The sequence below is a fragment of the Cimex lectularius genome, unplaced genomic scaffold (genome assembly GCF_000648675.2).
Source record: "Cimex lectularius strain Harlan isolate CLEC.00 unplaced genomic scaffold, Clec_2.1 scaffold79, whole genome shotgun sequence".
Lineage (NCBI taxonomy): Eukaryota > Metazoa > Arthropoda > Insecta > Hemiptera > Cimicidae > Cimex > Cimex lectularius.
In genome coordinates, this window is record NW_019392727.1 from 1574350 (window position 1) to 1595124 (window position 20775).

Here is a 20775-nt window from a genome sequence, read left to right on the forward strand (position 1 = left end):
TGTCCATGGTCTTAATCATTTAAATTTATATTCAGATTGTCTATCCATTTTTGTGTGTTTACACTGAATAATACATCGTTTCTTGTTATAATGAAGTAAAATATGAATTAATGTTAGTCACTCATAAGTTTAACTTATTTTCATGATAAAATATATAAATGTCAAGTTTTTTATATTTAGGCAGCATAATTGGTACCATAATCGACCATACATTGGAACCTAACAGATTTTCAGTAATCTGTAATAATAGGGATAGTTTGCTGTTTCAGTTCGAAGTGTTGAGTCAAAAAGTCAAAGTCATGTAACATTATTATTTTAAAATCCAGCTTGCTCAATAATATTTATCTATATAACATTTTTAATTTTATCTAAAATAAACAAACTTTAATATCAAGTCGTTCTGCTTTAATATTGCCTCATCTTTGTTTACAATAAGCCATAAAATGGTTTTACTTAGGAAAAATCACAAAATTTCAGTCTTTCATTGCACTTTATTGTACTTTTTCAAATTGAGCTAACCTTTTTTTGAAGGCTTGGGTTGAATATTTATGGCAAATTGTCTATATTTGGAAAAGTAAATCATCATTGAATGCATTAAATGTGTCCTCATCATTAACACTCGCAGAATCTAATGATGTTGCTTCTTCCTCATAAATTGGTGATTCTGGCAATATTTCTTCTACCTCTTCTTCGTCGGTTTTATCCGGATTAATGACCGCATTGTCAATAACTTCATGTAACAAAAATTCTATCATGTTAGTTGTAAATTCCACGACTGCATTTGAAATGACATCATTGTATTTTTTCCTTTCCTCTTCAGTTTTAACTGTACGTTCCATTTCTGCTAACTCCATTTCGATGCCATCCATCTTCCTTGCTATGTTGAAAAGAATTTCCGATGGAAGCGTTGCTAGTTTAGATTTAAAGGATGCTGTCTGCATTATACTTATAGTTTCTTCATCCAATGTAACGTGTTTGCGATGTTTGTACACACATTTAAATATATATTCCAATATTTGTCTAGGTATTTTATTTTTGTCCTGTTTTTGTTCTAACAGGTAAATCGGTGTTACATAGTCAGGCAATTCATCTTCTTCATCGATAACTATCCTTTCAGGTTCTTTCTTATCAGAGTGATAGGACTCGTCTTGAGTAAATTCCAAAGCCTCTTCATGTTCACTTAATTCAGTACTTTCTAATTTCTCATCTTTAATTGATACAGATCCAGCACTTGCAGATAATGATGATTCACTGCTATCTGATTGTTGTAAGGTAGTTTGTAATTGTTCTGATCCAGTCGAGGAAGAAACACTAATGTTGCTTTCAAGGCTGACATGCTCAATGCTACCGAATTCTTCAGCTATCCATTCTCCAGGCTGTTCATCGAATTCTAAAGTTTCAATCTCGATTTCAGTAACGGTATCCATCGCTTTTTCTTCTTCTGTAATTTCCCCGTCAGAAAATTCAAGCCATTCTTCTGAACTCTCAGATGCCAATTCACATTCAAGCATAAAGTCATGTCCTTCATATGTAGGTGTTTCTTTCAGATGGATTTCTTCCGGAAGTAATCTTTCTAATAAAGTAGGTCGCATATACTCATACAATTTGTGTCCCAATTCTTCCACTACCAAAATTGTTTTATGCACGTTTAAACTATATCTCACTTTTAACGGATTGTCTTGATCGAGTGCTTCCATTTGATCATAAAGCATCAATTCAGAGTCTGTATCAGATTCATTACCAACACTGTACTCATCACATTCCTGCATGTTGTAGCAATACAAAATTTCTTTTTGTACTACTTTGTCATTCATCAAACCTTGAATTTCACACAATTCGGCATAATAAAGGTTAACTAAATCTTCATACTCTTTTAACATTTTGTCATCCTCGTCAATTGGCTCTTGTTGTTCTTCTTCAACATCTGATTCTACTTCTGCTTTCTCAGGAGTATATAATACACCACAATCAATTATTGTAATAAGTTTGTCAGGAGCTTCTTTGGTTGTTGGAATATCCTTGATTACATTTAAAACATAGTGACCATGAATAATTCGCCTGAAACAAGCAGTATAATTATTAATTTTTCCAATTTTATAATAAAAAAAGCACTAGACATTTAGTTTTATGGTACACCATTATTATTTATATCTTTATTACATTTTAAAATGTAAAACGATATCAGGTAAAAGATATAAAACATCTGTTTTTTTACCCAATGCATCTAAAATATTTATTCATCCATTGGTTTGGCTTAAGTGAAATAATGAATTGGCTTGTACTGAGGATTCGATGATTTTTTTTTTTGGTTTTCTTAGACATCAAAGAAATATTTCCAAACTCTTCATGGGAAGCTTCTAGTTCCAAATTTTCAGTATACCATTCATCGAGCCCCTTTATTTCTAAAAAAAGAAATGTAGATATCTTTTAAACAAAAAATGAAAATTCTGTTATGTTTATACAATATTATGTTTTCAATGTGATAATATTTCAATATCAATGAAGAAGCAACAATTACAAGGGAGATGTTTCATTAAAAATAAATTATTAATCTAAGAATAATTACAATTTAAACTCAGTGGCAACACTATTTGAATTTCACAATACAATTTTCTTTGATCAATCGATTCTTTTCATTTACTCAATGTTTAAACAAATGAAAATTGATGTATTAACAAAAAATTGATGTAAAGATTTCCAGAACTGATTGGAATCAATTTTCCAGTCTCATAGCAAGAGAAGTTAAACTTGGAGCATTCTACGGACAGCTCAACAGGTTACAGTACGGGCATGGGCATAAAGGGCCTAACTAAGCACCTCAAGGCCCACATAGCCATAGAAACCTGAGCACATGAAATAAATCAAAAACATCTCAAAGGTACAACTGTAATTATCCTTTCGGACAGTCAGGCAGCTCTAAAGGCCTACAAGATTACCTCAAAACTTGTCTTGAACTGCCTTAATATCCTAAAAACTGGGATCTTCAAATATTGGGTTGTCCGGAAAATAATGCAGGATTTTGGTATTAAACAAAAAAAAAGAAACTAGTTACTTTAAAGCAATGTTCTTTAATCAAAATAATTTCCCANCATACAAATGAGTAATCCTGTAAACGTAAACAGAATATTTTATATAGATTTTTTTTAATGAAAACTTAAAATCCTGCATTATTTTCCGGACAACCCAATAGCATAACACTACAGTGGGTTCCAGGTCATGAATGCATAACAAGTAATGAGATGGCAGATATGCTTGCTAAAAAAAAGAAGCCTTGGAAGAACCATAGGCCCAAATCCATAAAATGGAATATACTATAGCCACATTAAAATAGAACCAGAATCTTGGGTAACTAGTGAACAATACCGGGAGAAAAGACCAGACATGAGGCAGGCAAAAAGACTACTCGAAAACAACCCAATGGTAGAAAGAGGAGATCCTACTTAACTGAAAGGAATTAAAAACTGGCATATTTTCAGGACATGCTCCAGTTAAATCTCACCTTCAAAAAGCAGCAGATGACCAATACTAATGACAGAACATTTCAATAGCTAGGAAAAGGCTATGGTACGTGGGAAAACCTTTCTTGAACTACACAAATCTATTAGTAGATTAGTAATTAGTAGATTAAACCTTTGTTGCTAATGTTGGTTAATATAGCCCCACCCCCAAAAAAATGTTTTTTGACCAATATAACAATTCACTCTTTATAATCTAATAATTAATACTAACTTCCTGACTGGAAAAAACTTGGCGATAAAAGCCTTGTTATTTCTGTGTCTACATAAGTTAAGTATTCTTCAGTCTCCTTCCTAAACACTATACGATCATCGGCGTTGAATATTTCTTCGACATATTTTTCATCTACTTTAGACTCTTCAGATACGGTGTATTTTACTTTTTGCTTTTCGCGAAGATCAGTTGGTTTATTTTGACACAACTGCATGAACCTTTCTGTTACTTTAGGCATGATGTCTGTGTATATCTGAAAACAAAAGGTCATTTTCACATTGTATTATAAACGATGATGTGATTTTTAAACTTAGCGGTAGTCTAGTAGTTTTAAAATATGGAATGTGTTGGGTTAGGAGAGTTAGGGGTAGGGTTAGGTTAGAATGGATTAAGGTTAGATTTTCATTAGAGTTAGGTATGGTTTAGGTTACATAACCAGGATTCAATTTTGTCCACGATTTTTATTTTTAATATAATCTTAGTATCACGAAAGTAGTATACAACATTTAACCAAAACAATTCTATTCTGGAACTTTTTGGTTTTGTGCTTTACAGAGAAATAGCTTTTCCCCCTTCACCGTTATTTGGAAAAATACAATTAAAACTATGGTGGGGATGTTGAGGCCTTGTCATACATCGGGGAAAATATAAAAATTACTTTGTTAAGGTACCAGGCAGAAGGGCAACAAAAAGGCCAATGAAATTACTAAAGAAAATTTGATTAGGACACCTATCCGCCTTGAACTCTTTTGCGTACCAAATTGCTTAAAACAACGGGTTAAAAATAAGTTCTAGATTCGATGGGAATGTATTCTAGGACAGTTCATTAAATGGCCATCACAGAATTGGCAGAAGAACTTCTGAAACTTGGACATGTTAGGACTAGATAGTAGTACTGCTGACTGGACACTGCAGTTATCAGTAACAGTTGTGTAAGCAAGGCTAATTGTTAAAATAAATCAACCCCTTAAGATCTTACTCACAAGTCCAATAATGGTCTGTTTATCGTACAATCTCCATTATTATGTAGAGCTCTTCATTATGCTTTTTATCATGTTGCAGTTAATGGCTACCATTTTTGTTAAAAGGCCTTGGCTTTTCCTCTCCCTGGAGTAGGAATCTCAGCCTGCAATATCTGCACAGGCTTTTTCTGTTTCTTCAAGTCTATATGCCTCTGGAGTCTGCAGTATCGAGTCAGAGCAATCCTACTTCCATTCTGGTCCTAGCTTTAGTAGTTTTGTCGTTAATTTCTGCGATGATCATTTAATTAATGAATTTTTTCATATGCCTTTGCCTGGAATGCATTCCCATTTAACAGAGGACTTGTTCTTAACTCATTGTATCACAGATATAAGTTTCGGGCAATTTAGTATGCTACAAAAGGATTCAGGGCTGATAAGTAGCCTCACCGCACATTCCTTCGCGAATTTATCAGCCTCCTCATCGCCCCTCTGCCATGTGTACTCTGGTACCCAAGCAAAGGTAATTTTGCTATTGTATACTTTAAATATCTTTTAATATCCAATATTAATTATACTTTTTATCTAAGGTTTTGGTCAAGATGAAAAAGCTAGTTTCACGAGTGGGACGCAAACCCATGACTTTCGGCTCAATATGCTGCTGCTCTAACTAATTGAACTATTGTGACTTCTATCCACTCGGACACTCCTCAACCTACGTTTTGAATTTTATCCAATGTCTGAAAAGGCCTTGATGCAATCACATGCAGTTCTGGACTTTACTACTAATGAGGTAATAGCCTTAATGGATGTCTGATAGTTGGCTAATTTGTTATAGAATGTACTATTCACGTTGATCGGTTGTATGTTACTTCTTAGGACTTGGCAGACATTAAACATATTACAATTTACATATTAACATAAAAAAATGAAAATTTTTCTACAAACCTCATAAATGACACGTCCAACTTTCACATGATCAACAGCTAAGTCAAAGTAAATGCATGATTTCTAAAATGTAAATAATAAATAATGTATTATGTATTAGATAAATCAAAATGTCTTTCTTACCATGAATAATTAACTCAAGATGTATCTTATTAAAATAATATTTCACTCGGTTGGTCTGTCAGACGCATTTAGGCATTTTGACCAATACAACAAGGATAAGCAGACCAAAATGATTGGAACGACCAAATTATAGGTTCATCATCTCACAGACCAGAAATCTCTTATAAATTTTTGAAAAAAAGAAAATTTAGATTCATAAATATTAGTTAGCATTGAATGGTGAGTATTTTTTGATAAAAAAGTAACTTATTTCTGCTCATTAATGTAAATGTCTTGCTGTTCTGCTGTATCATGTTGTCCTCTCATTGAATAAACGAAAGAACAATTTGCCTTAAAAATTGAATAATTTATTGGACATTAAAGAAACATTTACCTTGGGATCGACTCCGTATAGCAGCATTTGGTCTTGCTGGTCAATGCCATCAAATTTATGTACATCTGGATAGAATATGCAGTGAGGATGGATAGCTACCAATAATTCATACCCTTCGCCAATCCATCTCTCGTTTAAAAATACCGCATAGTCATCATGAACATTTCTATATCGTACTAGCTAGAAATAAAGGTAGACAACAAAGCTTATTTAACTTTTTTTAAAATAATTAATCATATTTATATTGTTTAATTTTTAATTAACACGGTAACATATATAATTGATTGGACTTTTTATATTAAAACTCACGTCTATTTTGAAAATTACACTAATAGTAAACTACAAGATTCTTACTTTTCTTAGCTCTTCACGCATCTGAAGCCATTCTGGTAGTGGATACAATTTAAAATCAGGTTCTGTGAATTTTTTGGGTATGTATTTGTGAAGTTGCTGTAAATTAAAAAAAGAAAAGAAAAAGGGATTTAATACATTATAATTATTGTCTATATTTGAATGTTCGATGACTTTATTCCAATACTTTAAAATAATCTACCAACATGTTTCTTTCGAAACACCTGAATTTGGATCCACTTTATGATGGTTGGATTATGGGAAAAAATAAGTGCTTATAAAATGATAATTTTCTTTTCAATAATTTATTTGATTGTATTCGGTGTGTTGAAGTTTTTTTTAAATTTATTTTTTACTCACAGATCTTTTATAGTTTTAAAATGTTGATGATGATCAGATTAAGATTTGAAATATGCCTAGGAAAACTTACTTTGGCTAGGTGGTACACCTTATATGCATCCTTTGTTTGTACCAGTCCTCGAATGATTATTTTATTTCCTTCGTCTTTTATGAGATGGGCTATGTTATTATTGTCATTTTTTTTCTGCATGGTAGTACTGTTAAAAAAATTTACTTTACATCAAATAATTATATTTTCAAAAATTGACTTCCAAGTTAAAACTACTACTAATATTACTATGGCAACTAACTACTGACAGTTATACATAAAAACAAAAATTAATTGTTGAATCAACTTTGCCTAATTGCAAGGTAGTTCTTTGTGAAAAAAAGAAAATGAAGTGTGTAGTAGAAGTATCCTTTTTAACTATTTTGAAGTTATTGTGTTAATGAAATAACATTTATAAAGTAATTCATATGAAAATTTTACTTACAATTTTTTTGTGAGATTTTTTCTTTGTGTAGAATTTTAAATTTGATCTTTAACATTCATCCTTGTCTGCATATCTTCGCTAGGCTCTCTAGGCTTGTCTGTCAGTGTGTTTCAACATTTTAACCATCTTCAGTGGGGACTTTTATTTTTTACATTTTATTTTAAAGAATTTAACTTGTTTAAAAGTCCACCAAAATCAACTACAATTGCCTCTTTTAGCCCATTCAAATATCCAGGAACAAATGGCATATATCCAGTACTTTTATAAAGGAAAAAACATCAATCCTATCACAATTCAAAATATACAGAAGCTGCCTAGCAATGGGCAATCCCAAGCAAATGGACAACTTAACTAAACACAGGCAAAAATATGCAGACCAATTAGTCAAACATCTTTTTTACTCAAAACGTTCGAGAGGCTAGTTGAAAGACGTAAAGGACTTAAGACCTATTCACACAAAACAAACATTTAGCCTTTTCATGATAATGGTGATGATTAAGGAATACAAGGAATTAGGCGTTTTATGTTCCCTTCTGGTATGTTGTATATTTCATAGTTCTTTAGTTCTGTTCAATTAACTCGATACTTCTTTTAAAAAGTAGTAGGTTATTGATGGTCATTACTGGAATAATTTTTTTCTGGGTCTTCTTGGTACCCTAGGTTAAGTCTTATTGAGCAGTTGCTTCGCATTCGAAATTGATATGGATGTTTTCTTCCTCCTCATTATGCAACCTACATGTGTGGTCATCTTTGAATATACCCGTGTTGTTTAGATATGTTCTTAGATCCAATGACCGGTATTGCTTGTTGCCTAATGTACTGGACATATATATATCTTTTGGTTAGGGTTCTTTAAACATGAGTTTACTATGTCTGGCACCTCTGGAGTTTGTCCAGTTCTCTTTTTGTTTTTTGTGGATATTCTGTGATGGAGGAGTATGTTTGATCTAGTTAACCCAAAAATGGCTTCTGGGTCAATAAATCTTGCAAATCCTTCTCTGGCCAGTTTGTCTATCGTTAAGCCAAGAACTACTTTGTGCTATGGCAATCAGGTTATGTTTTCACAGGTTTTGACTGCATTCACTAGTTATTATGGATGGGACCTTTTTATGTGCTAGTACTTTTATGGCTGCTTGGCTGATCTTACCTAACCTCTTTAAATCTAACCTCTTTTAAAATTTTATATAGCATGTATTTCAGTTGAAAGAGCGATGTGAAGTTGAGTTGAAGTGAAACAATGAGCTTGATTGTTCATAGTTGTGCTTGTAAGAAACATGCTTGATCTGGTTCCATCCAGAAAACAATTAGTTAAAATAAAATCATTTAAATCATGTCCCTTTGCGGCTTCCTCGGGAGTCCCGCAAGGGTCTCATCTTGGACCAGTTTTGTTTCTCTTATTTATTAATGATATCCATCTTGCTCTCCCTTCTGCTCAAATTTTATTATTTGCTGATGATCTGAAAATCTATTCCATAATCACTTCGCCTTCCGATTGCTTACAATTACAAAATTCTATCAATAATGTGCTAACCTGGTNAGCTCAAGTGGTAGAGCAGCGGCGTATCTAGCCGAAGATCGTGGGTTCGAATCCTGCTCGTGCCATTAACTTTTTTTCATCTCAACTAAAAACCTTCTACACTTTGATCTTAGCCAAAAGGCCGAGAAGCGAGAGAAGCGGTCCGGTAGGGGACCGCGGTAGCCGAGTGGTTAGCATGAGAGACTCTCACGCCGCGGTCGTGGGTTCGATTCCCACCGTTGCCCCTGGCCCTTTTTTCCCACACATATACGAATTTGTCACATGGCTAATATGCATAGTTCATAACGCCAAAAAAAAAAAAAAAAAAAAAAACTAAAAACCTTAATTAATTGTAATGTATTAATTGGCCAAGCGGACCACAAAATTAGGCAATTATTACAATTTATTTCATTTACTGGTTCAACTAATTCTCGCACTCTTGTCTTATTATATATTTACAAAGAGCATTATTTTCATTAAATATGTACCTAATTATTGTAGTTTCAATTGTCTTTCAGCTTTATTTTGTTTCCTCTGCCTTATTTGGTTAGTAATTATGTCTTTCATTTTTGTTGTTCAGTTCTTTACTTTTTAATTGTATTTTTATATTTATCATTTATATTTACCATTTATATTATTACCATGTATATACATCCTTATTCTTTTTATATATATTATTTGTATTTTTACATATATCATTTATATTTTTTGTTATTGTAAAATGTCTTTTTTTATAGTGGGTTTTGATCTGTAAATAAATAAATAATCATGTTGTTTTGAGCCATCTGTATACCACATTGTTTTTTTTTATTTTCTCCAGATTTTTTCTATTTCTTTATAGTCTGTTAAAACTTTGTAGGATAGTACAAAGGATGTTTCCAGTCCCCATTTATAGGAATGGATGTCTGATTTTATTTATTATTGTTGTATGAAATGTTTAGTTCCCATACAATTTCTTTGTTTTTTGGAGTCTGAATGAGCTTTACTTAACTTCTCCTTGTATATTTCTAATGGGGGTAGATTTAGTAGTTTTTCTAAGGAAGATTTTTTAAGGTTGTTGTCTCTTGTGAAGAATAGATTTTCCAATTTTTGTATACCACTTAATTTTCCAAAATTTACCTTAGGGGGTTAGGGATCTTCTTGTGGACATTTAGGCAGCTTTAACCCTAGCGGTTGTTTGCCTAATAATAATAATTAATTAAAAAAAAAAAAGTAGGATTGATAAAAATGTACCTTCACAATTTCAATTAACTTCCTTTATTTATGCTTTTATGAATTATATACATTCTACATTCATATTTTTATGTAATTCAATATGCTACTAAATTTATGAACAGTTAACAAATAAAATTCTACTATTGGCGTATCCCTAAAAGAAAGTTTAAATAAATATTATATCAATTCTAAGAGTTTTTTCAATCTGTAATAGTCTGATAGTTCTTTTTTTTAAACATTAAATATAACAAAAACATTTTTCTATGACAATTCCCTATATACAGTTTTATGATATTTATATTTTTGGCCTGTATAAATAATAATTGGCGTAATAATATAATATGAATACAATACGGTTAAACCCTGATTCAACTGCCCTGGTTTTACCTAATACATTAGTTCTTAGTTTCAAATGACTAGGTCTATAACTCATAAATAAGGTGCTTGAAATAGTAAATTCTATGAATACAATGTATTATAATTGGTTTAAAAAAATAAAAAGCGCATTTTACACCCAACCACTATCGTGTCATTTCAGATTGGAGTTTTACTTTAATGCACAGAGTTCAAAAAGAAAAATTGGAACTAAATATGTGCCGGAAGGGTTTGGACAGTCCAATAAATATTTGTCACAACATTCGCAAATTTTTAGAAGGCAATTGTTTATCTCCCCCCTCTTGGTCCTACAATTCCATTTAGAAGAAGCATTCAATTGATTGATGCAAACATCCAACATGCATGGGTTAACAGTCATTGATTTATTAATAAAATTTTCTTATTCTATTATAAAATTACAATGATACTATTGTTGGACTTTACAGTCTTAATTAAAAACTTGCTCAAATGATAAATTCATTGATAGATAGAACTTGAAGAAGTTGACCCTTTGTACTAAAATAGTATGAAAATTATATAAAATATTGACAATAAAAAAATTATTATACTTTGTCTCTTTAATTTTTGCTACATGATATTTTTTTAAATAATTTATTGAAACTTTTGCAGTACACCAATTAAAAGAAGAGATAAAGCAGGCATAACATTTTCCTTTTTTTATTTAATACATTTTAAATAAAAGTTTTTCTTAAAAACTAATGCAATAATGAAAAAATTATTTTCTCTATCGATTTGATATTATTTTCTCTGTTTGCCAATTTCAAATTTCACATTTACTTGTGTCTTAAGTTATGTTACTAAGGAATTATTGTTAAACCAATGAAAACATTTATTTATATTATGCATTATTTACTGCTGTACCTCAATGCGTATTTTGCAACTTTGCATTTTGCTAGCTGCTAGCTCGATCCAGAAAATATATCGAATTAAACATTAAAATCCATTTGAAAACTTCATATTTTAATTCAATAAGCAGAAATTTAAGTGCAAAGAACAAAATCAAACCCTGCTTGCTTTTCTCTGATTGAACTTGTTTAGCCTAAAGCTTATTATTATCTCTTACAAGCAGGCAGTTCCACAAATTTAATTGAATGTTCAGTAAAGTCTTTAATCAGAGCTACATAATTGAAGTTTAATGCATTATATCGTACAAAAATAATAATTTATGTTAGTTTGTTTATTCCACTAGTTAGAAGAGACGGCAAAGGTAGTTTAGACATACAAAGAAAGCAGGTACATGAATTATATAAATATTATAATTATTGACATGTTATAGTTTTATACATTAGCACCATTAATTAAGAGAGAGGTAATTTATATTAAACAAAAAAAAATTAAAATACATATTATACAAAATTTTACAAGTATTACACAACATGGATGCTTTCATTAAAAAAAGTTAAATATATAAACTACAAAATCAAAAGTAGGTAGTGTAGATAGTCACACTTTATTTGTGATGATTCCTTAAAACTTCTGTGGCTCATTCTTATGGTTTACAAACAAAAAATATATACATTTTGGCTTTATGATTTCACTTGATGCTTGTGTTTTAAAAATAACTCAAACTTATTTTAACGAGAGTTCTGTCATAAGACTATTTATGAAATAACACAAGATTCATCTGCTTTTTTGGGGTTTTGGTTAATTGGATTTTGTGCTTGTTGTCTCTTAGCACAGGCAATAGCATCATTAGGAACATAGGATATTCGGACTCCTCCGTAAGCCTTACGTGGTGGTAGCTTATAAATATTTGCATCATCGCTTGAACTGGAGGAACATGTAGAACAGGTGCTATCAGTGTCATCATCGACGTCTTGGTAACTACAACTTGGCTTGGGCTCCTCCTTTTCTGGTATGACACATCGAAATCTTACGCTAAGGTTTTTCTTGGATGGACCGGCCGCAATGTTGTCAGGGTTCGGAATGCAAGGTTGGACACTCTTCAGTGGTTTTTTATGAATCCCCCAAGACTCTATACTCCGTGAATTGTCGCCAAAATGTAGAGGTTCTCTATCCCTGCCACTACATTGCGAAAGCAGTTCATCAACACCTTTTTCTACTATAATTTTTTCATTATTTCCATTTTCAAAATTGTCTATAGTTACCCTTTGTACTGTTGTTCGTGTTATATTAAAATTTTGATTTATTTTTGGATCTAATACTAACTTGTTTAAATCAGATTCTAAATTTTGGCAATTGTCTTTTTCAAACATTGTTTCAAGATTCTTTAAGCATATGCTTTGATCGTCGAAATTTCTTTTTTCAGTGTTTGCAGAACTAAAAAGTAGATCAAAATCACTTTCTTCAATACCCGTAGGTGGAATGATACTATCAATTTTGTCTAATGATTCTGATGATTTATTTTTAACTCTTGGACTCTCATTGACGTATTGGCCTAGTGGTGAGCTAGATGCAGAGTTTCCTTCAGGCTTATATCGCTCTTGCAGGAAAATCTGATCAGACGTTTGCAGTGATCTTCCTTTACTGCTTGGATTTGCAATTTGTAATGTTTTCTTTTGATTTGATGAGTTGGAACGCCTTTTATGCGAAGCTAACTGCAATCCCCTTTCTCTCATTTTGGGCGAATTAATTTTTCTTCCTTCTTGAATGAAATTAGCATTAATAGCATGCTTCTCTGACAATCTGCAAAATAAAACATAGCTTTTTATAGAATATTTATATATTCAATTAGAAAATTTTCAGCTCAAATATACATTTTTTTGCAATCCTATTTACCTGTTTCTTGGAACCAGTTCTGAGGTCATTGCGCTGTGATCCAAAGGATCTTTTGTCCTTGCATGTTTGCTAATATTCACTCCAATTTCAGTTTTTGGCTTAGTCGAAGGTCCTGGAAGGTTGTCAAGTCCATGTATTGTTGATTCCACAGACTTATTTACTTTTGCATGTTCTTTATTGATCGGTTTTGGACCATGGTGATCCTGTGTTGGTGGTTCTCCTTTGCTACATGCGATCGAGCAATAGATCGCACCAGTTGTAGGTAAAAATGGACGCCCGAGTAGAGAAATGTGGCATGTGTGACAGCAAAAACATTTTTCTGTCGCATGCCAGTACTGCCCTTCATGACTCATCTGACCTAAAAAGTACAAAAATATGAAACAAATAAAACATAACACATAAAAAAATATTGTAAAGTAAGTTAACAAATTTTTACTTTTGCTTATAAAAGATTTTTTTAAAAAATGCCACAGTTGTAAATATTATTCCTATTCTTGAATTTTTTAATAGTTAATGTAAAAAAAAAAATCGTTATTTATTTATTTAACCAGAAGCCGCAACCTTTTTTTTTATATGTATAAAATTAAATTATTCAAGTCTTTTTTGCCATAATCTTTCAAGTTAATGGAGATGTGCAGTAGATTTATATAATTTATTTTAATTGTAAATTGGTTTACCATGATGAACTCGAATGGGTTCTCCACATGAATCGCAGAATTCTGCGAAAAGAGTATCAAAGCAGTTGATGCAGTACGGTCTTCCTTCTCTCATAATGTAACGCTGACCTCCAAGCTGTTTTTCACACTCAGTACATGCAAAATGTTCCATGTGCCAGGCTTTTCCTTCTGCTTCAGTACATTCGTCAGCTAATATAATCTAGAGTAAATGTTTGATACAGTTAGTGCATTTATTATGTCTAATGCTTATGGTTAATCATTGTGTAATATTCGAGTTACCTCGTCGCACGAAGAACATCTTGGTTTAAGTGTTTCTGCATAGTGCCTTCCACAGTACATCTTTCCCTTCTGGTAAAAATAAATGAGATCAACAAGCAATTCTTCACAAACGCTGCATACGAAGCATGCAGGATGCCAACAAGAATCTGGACCGGCACGTGCTGCTTGGACGCACATTTCTCCAGATGCAACCACCTCTTTGCACTGAAAAGATATATGTGAATAATATAGCTTAACTTCTTATTATTCGTTAATAAAGTCCAGTTAATAAACTGTATTTATTTGACTTACCTGAGCACATGTGAGTGGTGCGATGAGCTGCTTTGCTACACCTCTTCCGAGTGCATCGCGTTTTCTTTCTGCTGAAAACAGCTTTAGCTCTTTGTATTCATGCTCCGTGAGGCCGTGGCAGTACCGGACCTCATTGTCTTGAGGAGGCAGCTGGTGTAGAAGTTGTTGAATTCTGTACCTTTCACCACCGCTGTTAACGTAGGGGATTTTATCTTCAGAGATTCCCGAAAAAAACAAATAGACCTGAAATCAAATTTCATATAATTTATTAATATATTAAAGGAAAATTTTAAATAGATAAATTTAATTGTAACAGAGTGATTTATCATCTATGATTATATTGGCTATTAGTGTTCAGTTATCATCAGACAAAATAAATATTGCATTAGTTTACTGTTTTATTCTCACTGTTTGCTATCATTGATAATTATATCAAGGTATAATTTATGTGATATTATGTTTTAACATAAAAGATTTATATGAACCCTAGAGTGAATTAGCTTAAAACCATTAAGGGATTATTTTCTATCTCCACAATTTTTCGAAAGTTCTTTTATGTCAGGGAACATAATATGGACAATTACTTTATGTTCCATTACCACAAGTCTATTGTGCAATCTTCATTATTATCTAGAGCTCTCTGTTAAGCTTAAGGCTTTTTATCAGAGCGTACTGGGCACTGTACATGAGTTCGCTTAGGTTAGGAATTGGTTAAGTTAGATCACCTAGGGTTAGATTAAGTTATGTTAGATAGAGTTATAATTGGTATTAGGGTAATGTTAAGTTGGTCAGATAAGGTAGGATTAGGTAGGGGTAGGGTTAGGAACGGGTTAGGCTAATAATCTTTAGTTTAGTAGTGTTAGGGACAAGTTAGAGATAAGAGGGTTTAGAGACTGGTTAGGTTAGGTTGTGCTAGAGCTAGGTAGGGTTAGGTTAGGTTTGTAATGGTGAGGCTAGGTACTGCTAGAATTAGGTAGGGTTAGGTTAGGTTATATTGAACGTTTTCTGAACCGCTTTGTAAACTATTTTCAGCATTTTTTATAAAATATAGTAGAATTGATCAATCTTTAAATTAAAATGAAGGTTACCATTTGAAAAACAAAAATGTATCTAGGTTGAGTAGTTTTTGATCAATCAAGAGGAGTACATTAGTAAATTGACCCTTTGTATACGAGAGGTTTAGAGTAGGAAAACATTCCCTAAGTAAATTTCACTTGTCTTATATAATATACTATTTAATAAAACATTAATATTTATTATTTTTCTTTATTATTAGGGCCGTATAATTAAGTGTCTCAATAGGATGAATTCATTTGATTCCGTTGATCACGCCATGTAGATGTTTTAGACAGTATATTTTTTCTGTTCTAAGTTAATTCACCTTTAAATATTTAATCGATTAGGTTTCGTGGTCCAATTGACCAAATAAATTCATTTCAATGAATTAATTTTTAAGTAAGGCATTGGTTGAGATAAATTTAAAAATGGCAAAAAGGAGGGAAAATTCAAAGGGTGTGGTTGAGATGGGAAGTTGGTGTCTGAGTGGATCGAGGTCATGATAGCTCAAGTGGTAGAGCAGCGGCGTATCAAGCCGAAGATCGTGGGTTCGAATCCCGCTCGTGCCATTGACTTTTTTATCTCAACTAAAAACCTTAATTAATTTTAATTAATTAAGTTTCTATCTTTAAATCTTACAAACTACAAGGTAATTTTCTTTTAAAACTCAAGGAGGTATCTGATTTATTTAAAGATAGTTTTGTCAACAATTTGTTTGTTTTATTATTGTTTAAATAAAGTATTGATAACTAATTGAATGACTTGGGTAGTTGATGTGTATGTTTCTTTGCAAATATAGCCAAATTCTCTCCTCTATTTTGGTGGTATTTTTTTTAAATATTGTAAAATAGTAATAATATTGCAGTTACCGATCAATGTACGGCCAATGATAAACAGACAAGTATTAATGCTATTTTTTGTCTTTAGAAAAAAGCGTTTGAGCATAAATTTAATCGACTTCAGCCTGGAAACTGAGTTGGCTTTAATACTTAATTTCATACATTTTACCCCCTAGCACCTGATCCATGTATCCATTAGAATGCAATATTATTTCAAATAAAAACAAAATTTTATTACCTGATCTGGCCTTAAACCTGGTGGGACCCATGTATACTCTTCAAGTGCACATCCAGAGTCATCATCAGAATGAGACTGTGTTTTTCCTTCCGCCATCTGAGTCCACAATCCCCTAAAACAGACAAACTCAGATTAAAAATTTGTTACATATTTGTTCTATAAACATCCCAGCACACCAGGTCAACATTACAAATAAATATTTTAATCTGAGTCTGAAATTGAAGACAATATGACAAAGATGTTCTTTAAATCATTAAAATTACTGGATAATTACAGATAGATTTATCTAATACAAATCGATTTCTGTAAATATTTTTGGTATTTTAAGGTATATTTATGCCATATTGATTCTTGTCAATGTTTGGTGAATGGCTATCATCGATTTCTTTCAACTCTTATATCCCACTGCTATTGTTTAACTGGATTTTTGGGATGAATAGCCTCATGTTCAGTAACAAAATCAAAATTATTAATTTAGTTTCTCTCATGAATTTCACTTTTTGCAATTTGATCTTAACCAATCATCCTAGTTTGGATATCTTCGCTGTGTTGGTCTGAGAGGCACGGTTTAACATTGTACCAACTTTTGACAAAAAAACAAACCAACAAAAAAACTAGAAATGGTAAAAGGTAAAATGCTGAACGCTGATGGACCAACACAGCTAGAACAGGCAGGATAATTGGTAAGGACCAAAATACAGATTAATTAACAATGGTTTTTCTTAAATGTATAGCTCAAGAAGTTTTAGTCATCGCTCTATCAAATTGTACATGCGCATCACCTAGCAGACTTCAGCACATCTCACAATAATTGAAGTTACTTGCAGATTTTGGTAACATGAGGATGATTTACTTAATGATTAATTGTTTTTCATAAATATCGTCACATCTCTCTAATTTATAAATGTTGTTTAACTGAACTACAAGGATTTATTTTTACAGTAGTACCAAGACATCTGATACTACAATATGACTACCTAAAGCCACAATTAAAATATAAATAGGCTCTTTAAAAAAAAAAATCCAATTTTCTAGATCTTTACTATTGATATAAGATAGAAGCCCTCTAATTTTTCCCTTTTTGCGCAAAATTGTTTCAAAGGGATTGTTAATTGGGTCCAAGAAAATGAAAAATGGCTTGAAGCTGATTCGAATGGAGCAATAAATTGTATTTATCCAAGATGATACGGTAACAGGGCTACCAGGCCTACCTCAGGTATCGTTTGAATGGTTAATTGCCTAAAGCCCTTTAAAAAAATCACTTTCTTGACTCCTTTATGACAACTCATAATTAGGCGGCTTCATGTTAAGAAATCTTAACAATATGATTACAAAAGTTTTCTTTTTGGTACAATACAGATATCCAATACAAGAAATGAGGCCGAGATGACCAAATGCCTCAAGGCTCTCCGTAAAAATATCCTTTGCTCGACATTGTACCATCTGACAAATCACGGCGATTAGTTTCTAAGCGCAAAGGAAAGCACCACGACAATAAAGTCCTTAGAATAATTCCAACAATCTTCCTTTTCGTACATAGTCGTTTGAAAAGAGCAAAACATAACAAAAATAAGATTGTGACTCGAGAATCTAGTTTTAGTTTTGAAAAGATTGAGAGAGAAGGAGATGATGGTAGAGTCAAATTATCCAAAATGCCCCACGGCTCCTATAATTACATAGAATCTGGGAAGGGAGCACTCACTCTTCCCTCGACTCGACTACCACATTCTTTTCACTTCAGAACCGAGTGTTGCATTACCAATTCTGACTCTTACTTTCATAATTTATACAATATGTGTATATACACATAGGGATTTGTATTTTAACGTAAGAAAATAATAAACCGCTTTGGTTAAGAATTTCTTTTCTAAGTACAACGCGTTTTTGGTTTCAGCTTGCTTAGGTAAAATTATCTCCTGGATTGACGTATTATTTTACTAGGACGTTTTTTTAAAGCTGCTAAAAGTTAAAAAAAAAGTTATTCAGATATCGTGAGATACGGTCGGTGATGTAGGTTTCAGAAGAACATTAAAAATAACATTGAAAATATACAAACAATCGAACACCAACACGAAGGTCTCTCGTGGTATGACTCGTGCCAGAGATCGCATTTTCCACTTTTTTTTGGTATGAAAACTCAATATTGAAAGATGGCGAAATTCCGAAACGCGTCTGACAGGCCAAACCGGCAAGAAAGGCAGAACAAAATGATAGAAAGCGACCAAATTTCAAAGAAATACCATTAAAGGACGTGAACATTTTGTGACAGCAGTTTGCATCATAAATTTTCATTCATTTGGTTAATTAGTATATTTTCTCCTCTGGTAAAGGCATAAAACATTTCGGGGAAGGTCTTGTAGGTTTAAAAAGTTCGAGAGTTTTTCTCCAGTATACTGGATAACGAACGGTTAAGTTGGTCGTTGTAGATCAATTTGGTCTCTTTATCCACACATTTTTTTGTGGCATGAGACCACATATTAAAAGATGACGAAATTCCGAAACGCGTCTGACAGGCCAAACTGGCAAGATAGGCAGAACAAAATGATAGGAAGCGACCGAATTTCAAAGAAATGCCAGAAAGGACGTAAAAATGTTGTGACAGCAGTTTGCATCATAAATTTTCATCTATTTGTTTAATTTTGTATATTTGCTTTTCTGGCCAAGAAAACATTTCGACCTCAGGTATTATAGTTTTAAAGATTTTGTAAGATTTTCTCCATGCCTGCTGGGTGACGAACCGGAACTCCAAAATGCGACTTCGGTCGTTACCGATAATTTTGATCTGCCTATCTTAAAATATTAAGAAAAAAATATTAACCAAAAACATGTAGGATGTATTTCATATGGAAAAAAACCACTCAGTTTATAAAAAGAAATATGTATGAATTATAGTCCGATGTGGGCTTTTAAATTGTAGGAAGCGGCTTGATAAAAGGGAAACGATCTCACTGTGGATTTGGTAGTTAATATGAGACGGGTTATGGATTCTATTACGGGCAAGTGAGACGATTTGATTGATGTTTTCCATATGAATATTCATTGTGTTTTTGAGGTGGAAGTGGAGCCGTAGGCCGTCCATTCCTTTCTCATCTAACTTCCAACTAATGCTCGGTTGTCACTGCGCGGCGGAGAGCTTTCAAAACTTGTCAGCCGTTTAAAAACCTACATTTCTTCCACGCAAGGGAACCGATTATCTCTATTATTCACCGATTTGAATTCTAGACGGAATTCCACCGGTGAAAATCATTCGTCCAACCCTAGTTTGGATAAACGCAAAATATTGACAGGAAGGAGCGAAGTAAGGCAACTTTTACTGCAGAACACTTAAAAAACAACTTATAATAGAATTTAAGCCCTACTTAGACTTTAAATTAAATTAATCAATTTCCTCCTTAGAGGCTCGTTAATCGTAGTTGGCGGATTTTCTCGATTAATGAGGCTGGATAACTTCTTAATTGTAGTTACAAATTCTCCTCCCTTTCGAAAGCTCATCGAGTAGAAACTATAAAATCAATCTGAAAGCACCATGACTACGACGATGATACAGGCAGACATACTTTTGTCAAGGAAAATAGCGGTTTCGAGGATCCTACAAGAAAATTGACGTCCTGCGCTTCGGTCAGATAAGACGCTTTCTCTCCAGGGTCCGAGTTTGTACAAGAAAAACACGAGTTGTCCCGGTTTATCAAAAATTAGTAATTTCTCCAAAATTTCAGGGTTTCCTTAGGATTGGTTTTTTCCCGAAGCATTCTGTATACGAACTAAGTGTATATCCCACGAATGAAACTCGACTGTAATGGCATCAGGATGAATGCAGTTGAGTATTTGATTTTTGTCTAAAAATGGCCGTCTCGGTGATTTTCCTGGCTAGAACTGAACTCAGCTGGTCGATTTGTAACAGTATTTAATGATTTAACATCTCATCGTCTTTATTTGATAATGTGTGGATTATTTTCTGTCTGCCAAGGATCCGCCTATTCCGACTATTGCCCTCTGGGAAAGGGAGTAGCACAAGGCAGCGTACTTGGACCAATCCTTTATCCTCTTCTACACCGCAGATGTACCTTCACCTTCCAATGCGTCCTTCGCCTACAGCTGTGCGATCACCTGATCCCGCAATTGCTTTGAAGAAGGATCCACGCACATGTCCTGCGAATAGCCGAAAGAGCAAATAGGCGAATGCTCCACAATAGACTTGTTTAAGTCGCAGTGG

The 20775-nt window shown here is 32.9% G+C and overlaps 2 protein-coding genes across 4 annotated transcripts in view; both read right to left on the reverse strand.

Annotated features, from left to right (window-relative positions):
• Positions 1–383: 383 nt before the first annotated feature.
• On the reverse strand, positions 384–7114 carry LOC112126859. Its single transcript, XM_024226735.1, has 7 exons — positions 6914–7114; positions 6487–6582; positions 6133–6312; positions 5637–5699; positions 3730–3982; positions 2216–2402; positions 384–2058 (listed from the first exon to the last, which is right to left on the reverse strand). Exons 1-7 carry the CDS (start codon positions 7031–7033, stop codon positions 561–563), a joined length of 2397 nt encoding a protein of 798 aa, XP_024082503.1. The 5' UTR covers positions 7034–7114; the 3' UTR covers positions 384–560.
• A 4037-nt stretch (positions 7115–11151) lies between these two features.
• Positions 11152–20775, reverse strand: part of LOC106663336 (protein prickle-like) — a 118851-nt gene continuing 109227 nt past the window's right edge. For 2 of the 3 annotated variants that reach the window (XM_014388103.2, XM_014388100.2), the window contains 6 exons: positions 16563–16674; positions 14430–14672; positions 14139–14342; positions 13860–14058; positions 13183–13540; positions 11152–13107 (listed from right to left, as the gene is read on the reverse strand). In XM_014388103.2, coding sequence (XP_014243589.1) covers positions 12045–13107; positions 13183–13540; positions 13860–14058; positions 14139–14342; positions 14430–14672; positions 16563–16674 — 2179 coding nt within the window. In that variant the 3' untranslated portion in view covers positions 11152–12044. The remainder of the gene's footprint in view (positions 13108–13182; positions 13541–13859; positions 14059–14138; positions 14343–14429; positions 14673–16562; positions 16675–20775) is intronic. The other variant, XM_014388102.2, reaches the window with a different exon arrangement.

Coding starts and splice junctions, on each gene's coding strand:
- LOC112126859 (XM_024226735.1), bottom strand. CDS start 7,033: ATGCAGAAAAAAAATGACAATAATAACATAGCCCATCTCATAAAAGAC. Junction 3,983..5,636: donor TTGGACGTGTCATTTATGAG/GTTTGTAGAAAA, acceptor TTTTGTTTTCAG/ATATACACAGACATCATGCC. Junction 2,059..2,215: donor AAATATTTTAGATGCATTGG/GTAAAAAAACAG, acceptor TGCTTGTTTCAG/GCGAATTATTCATGGTCACT.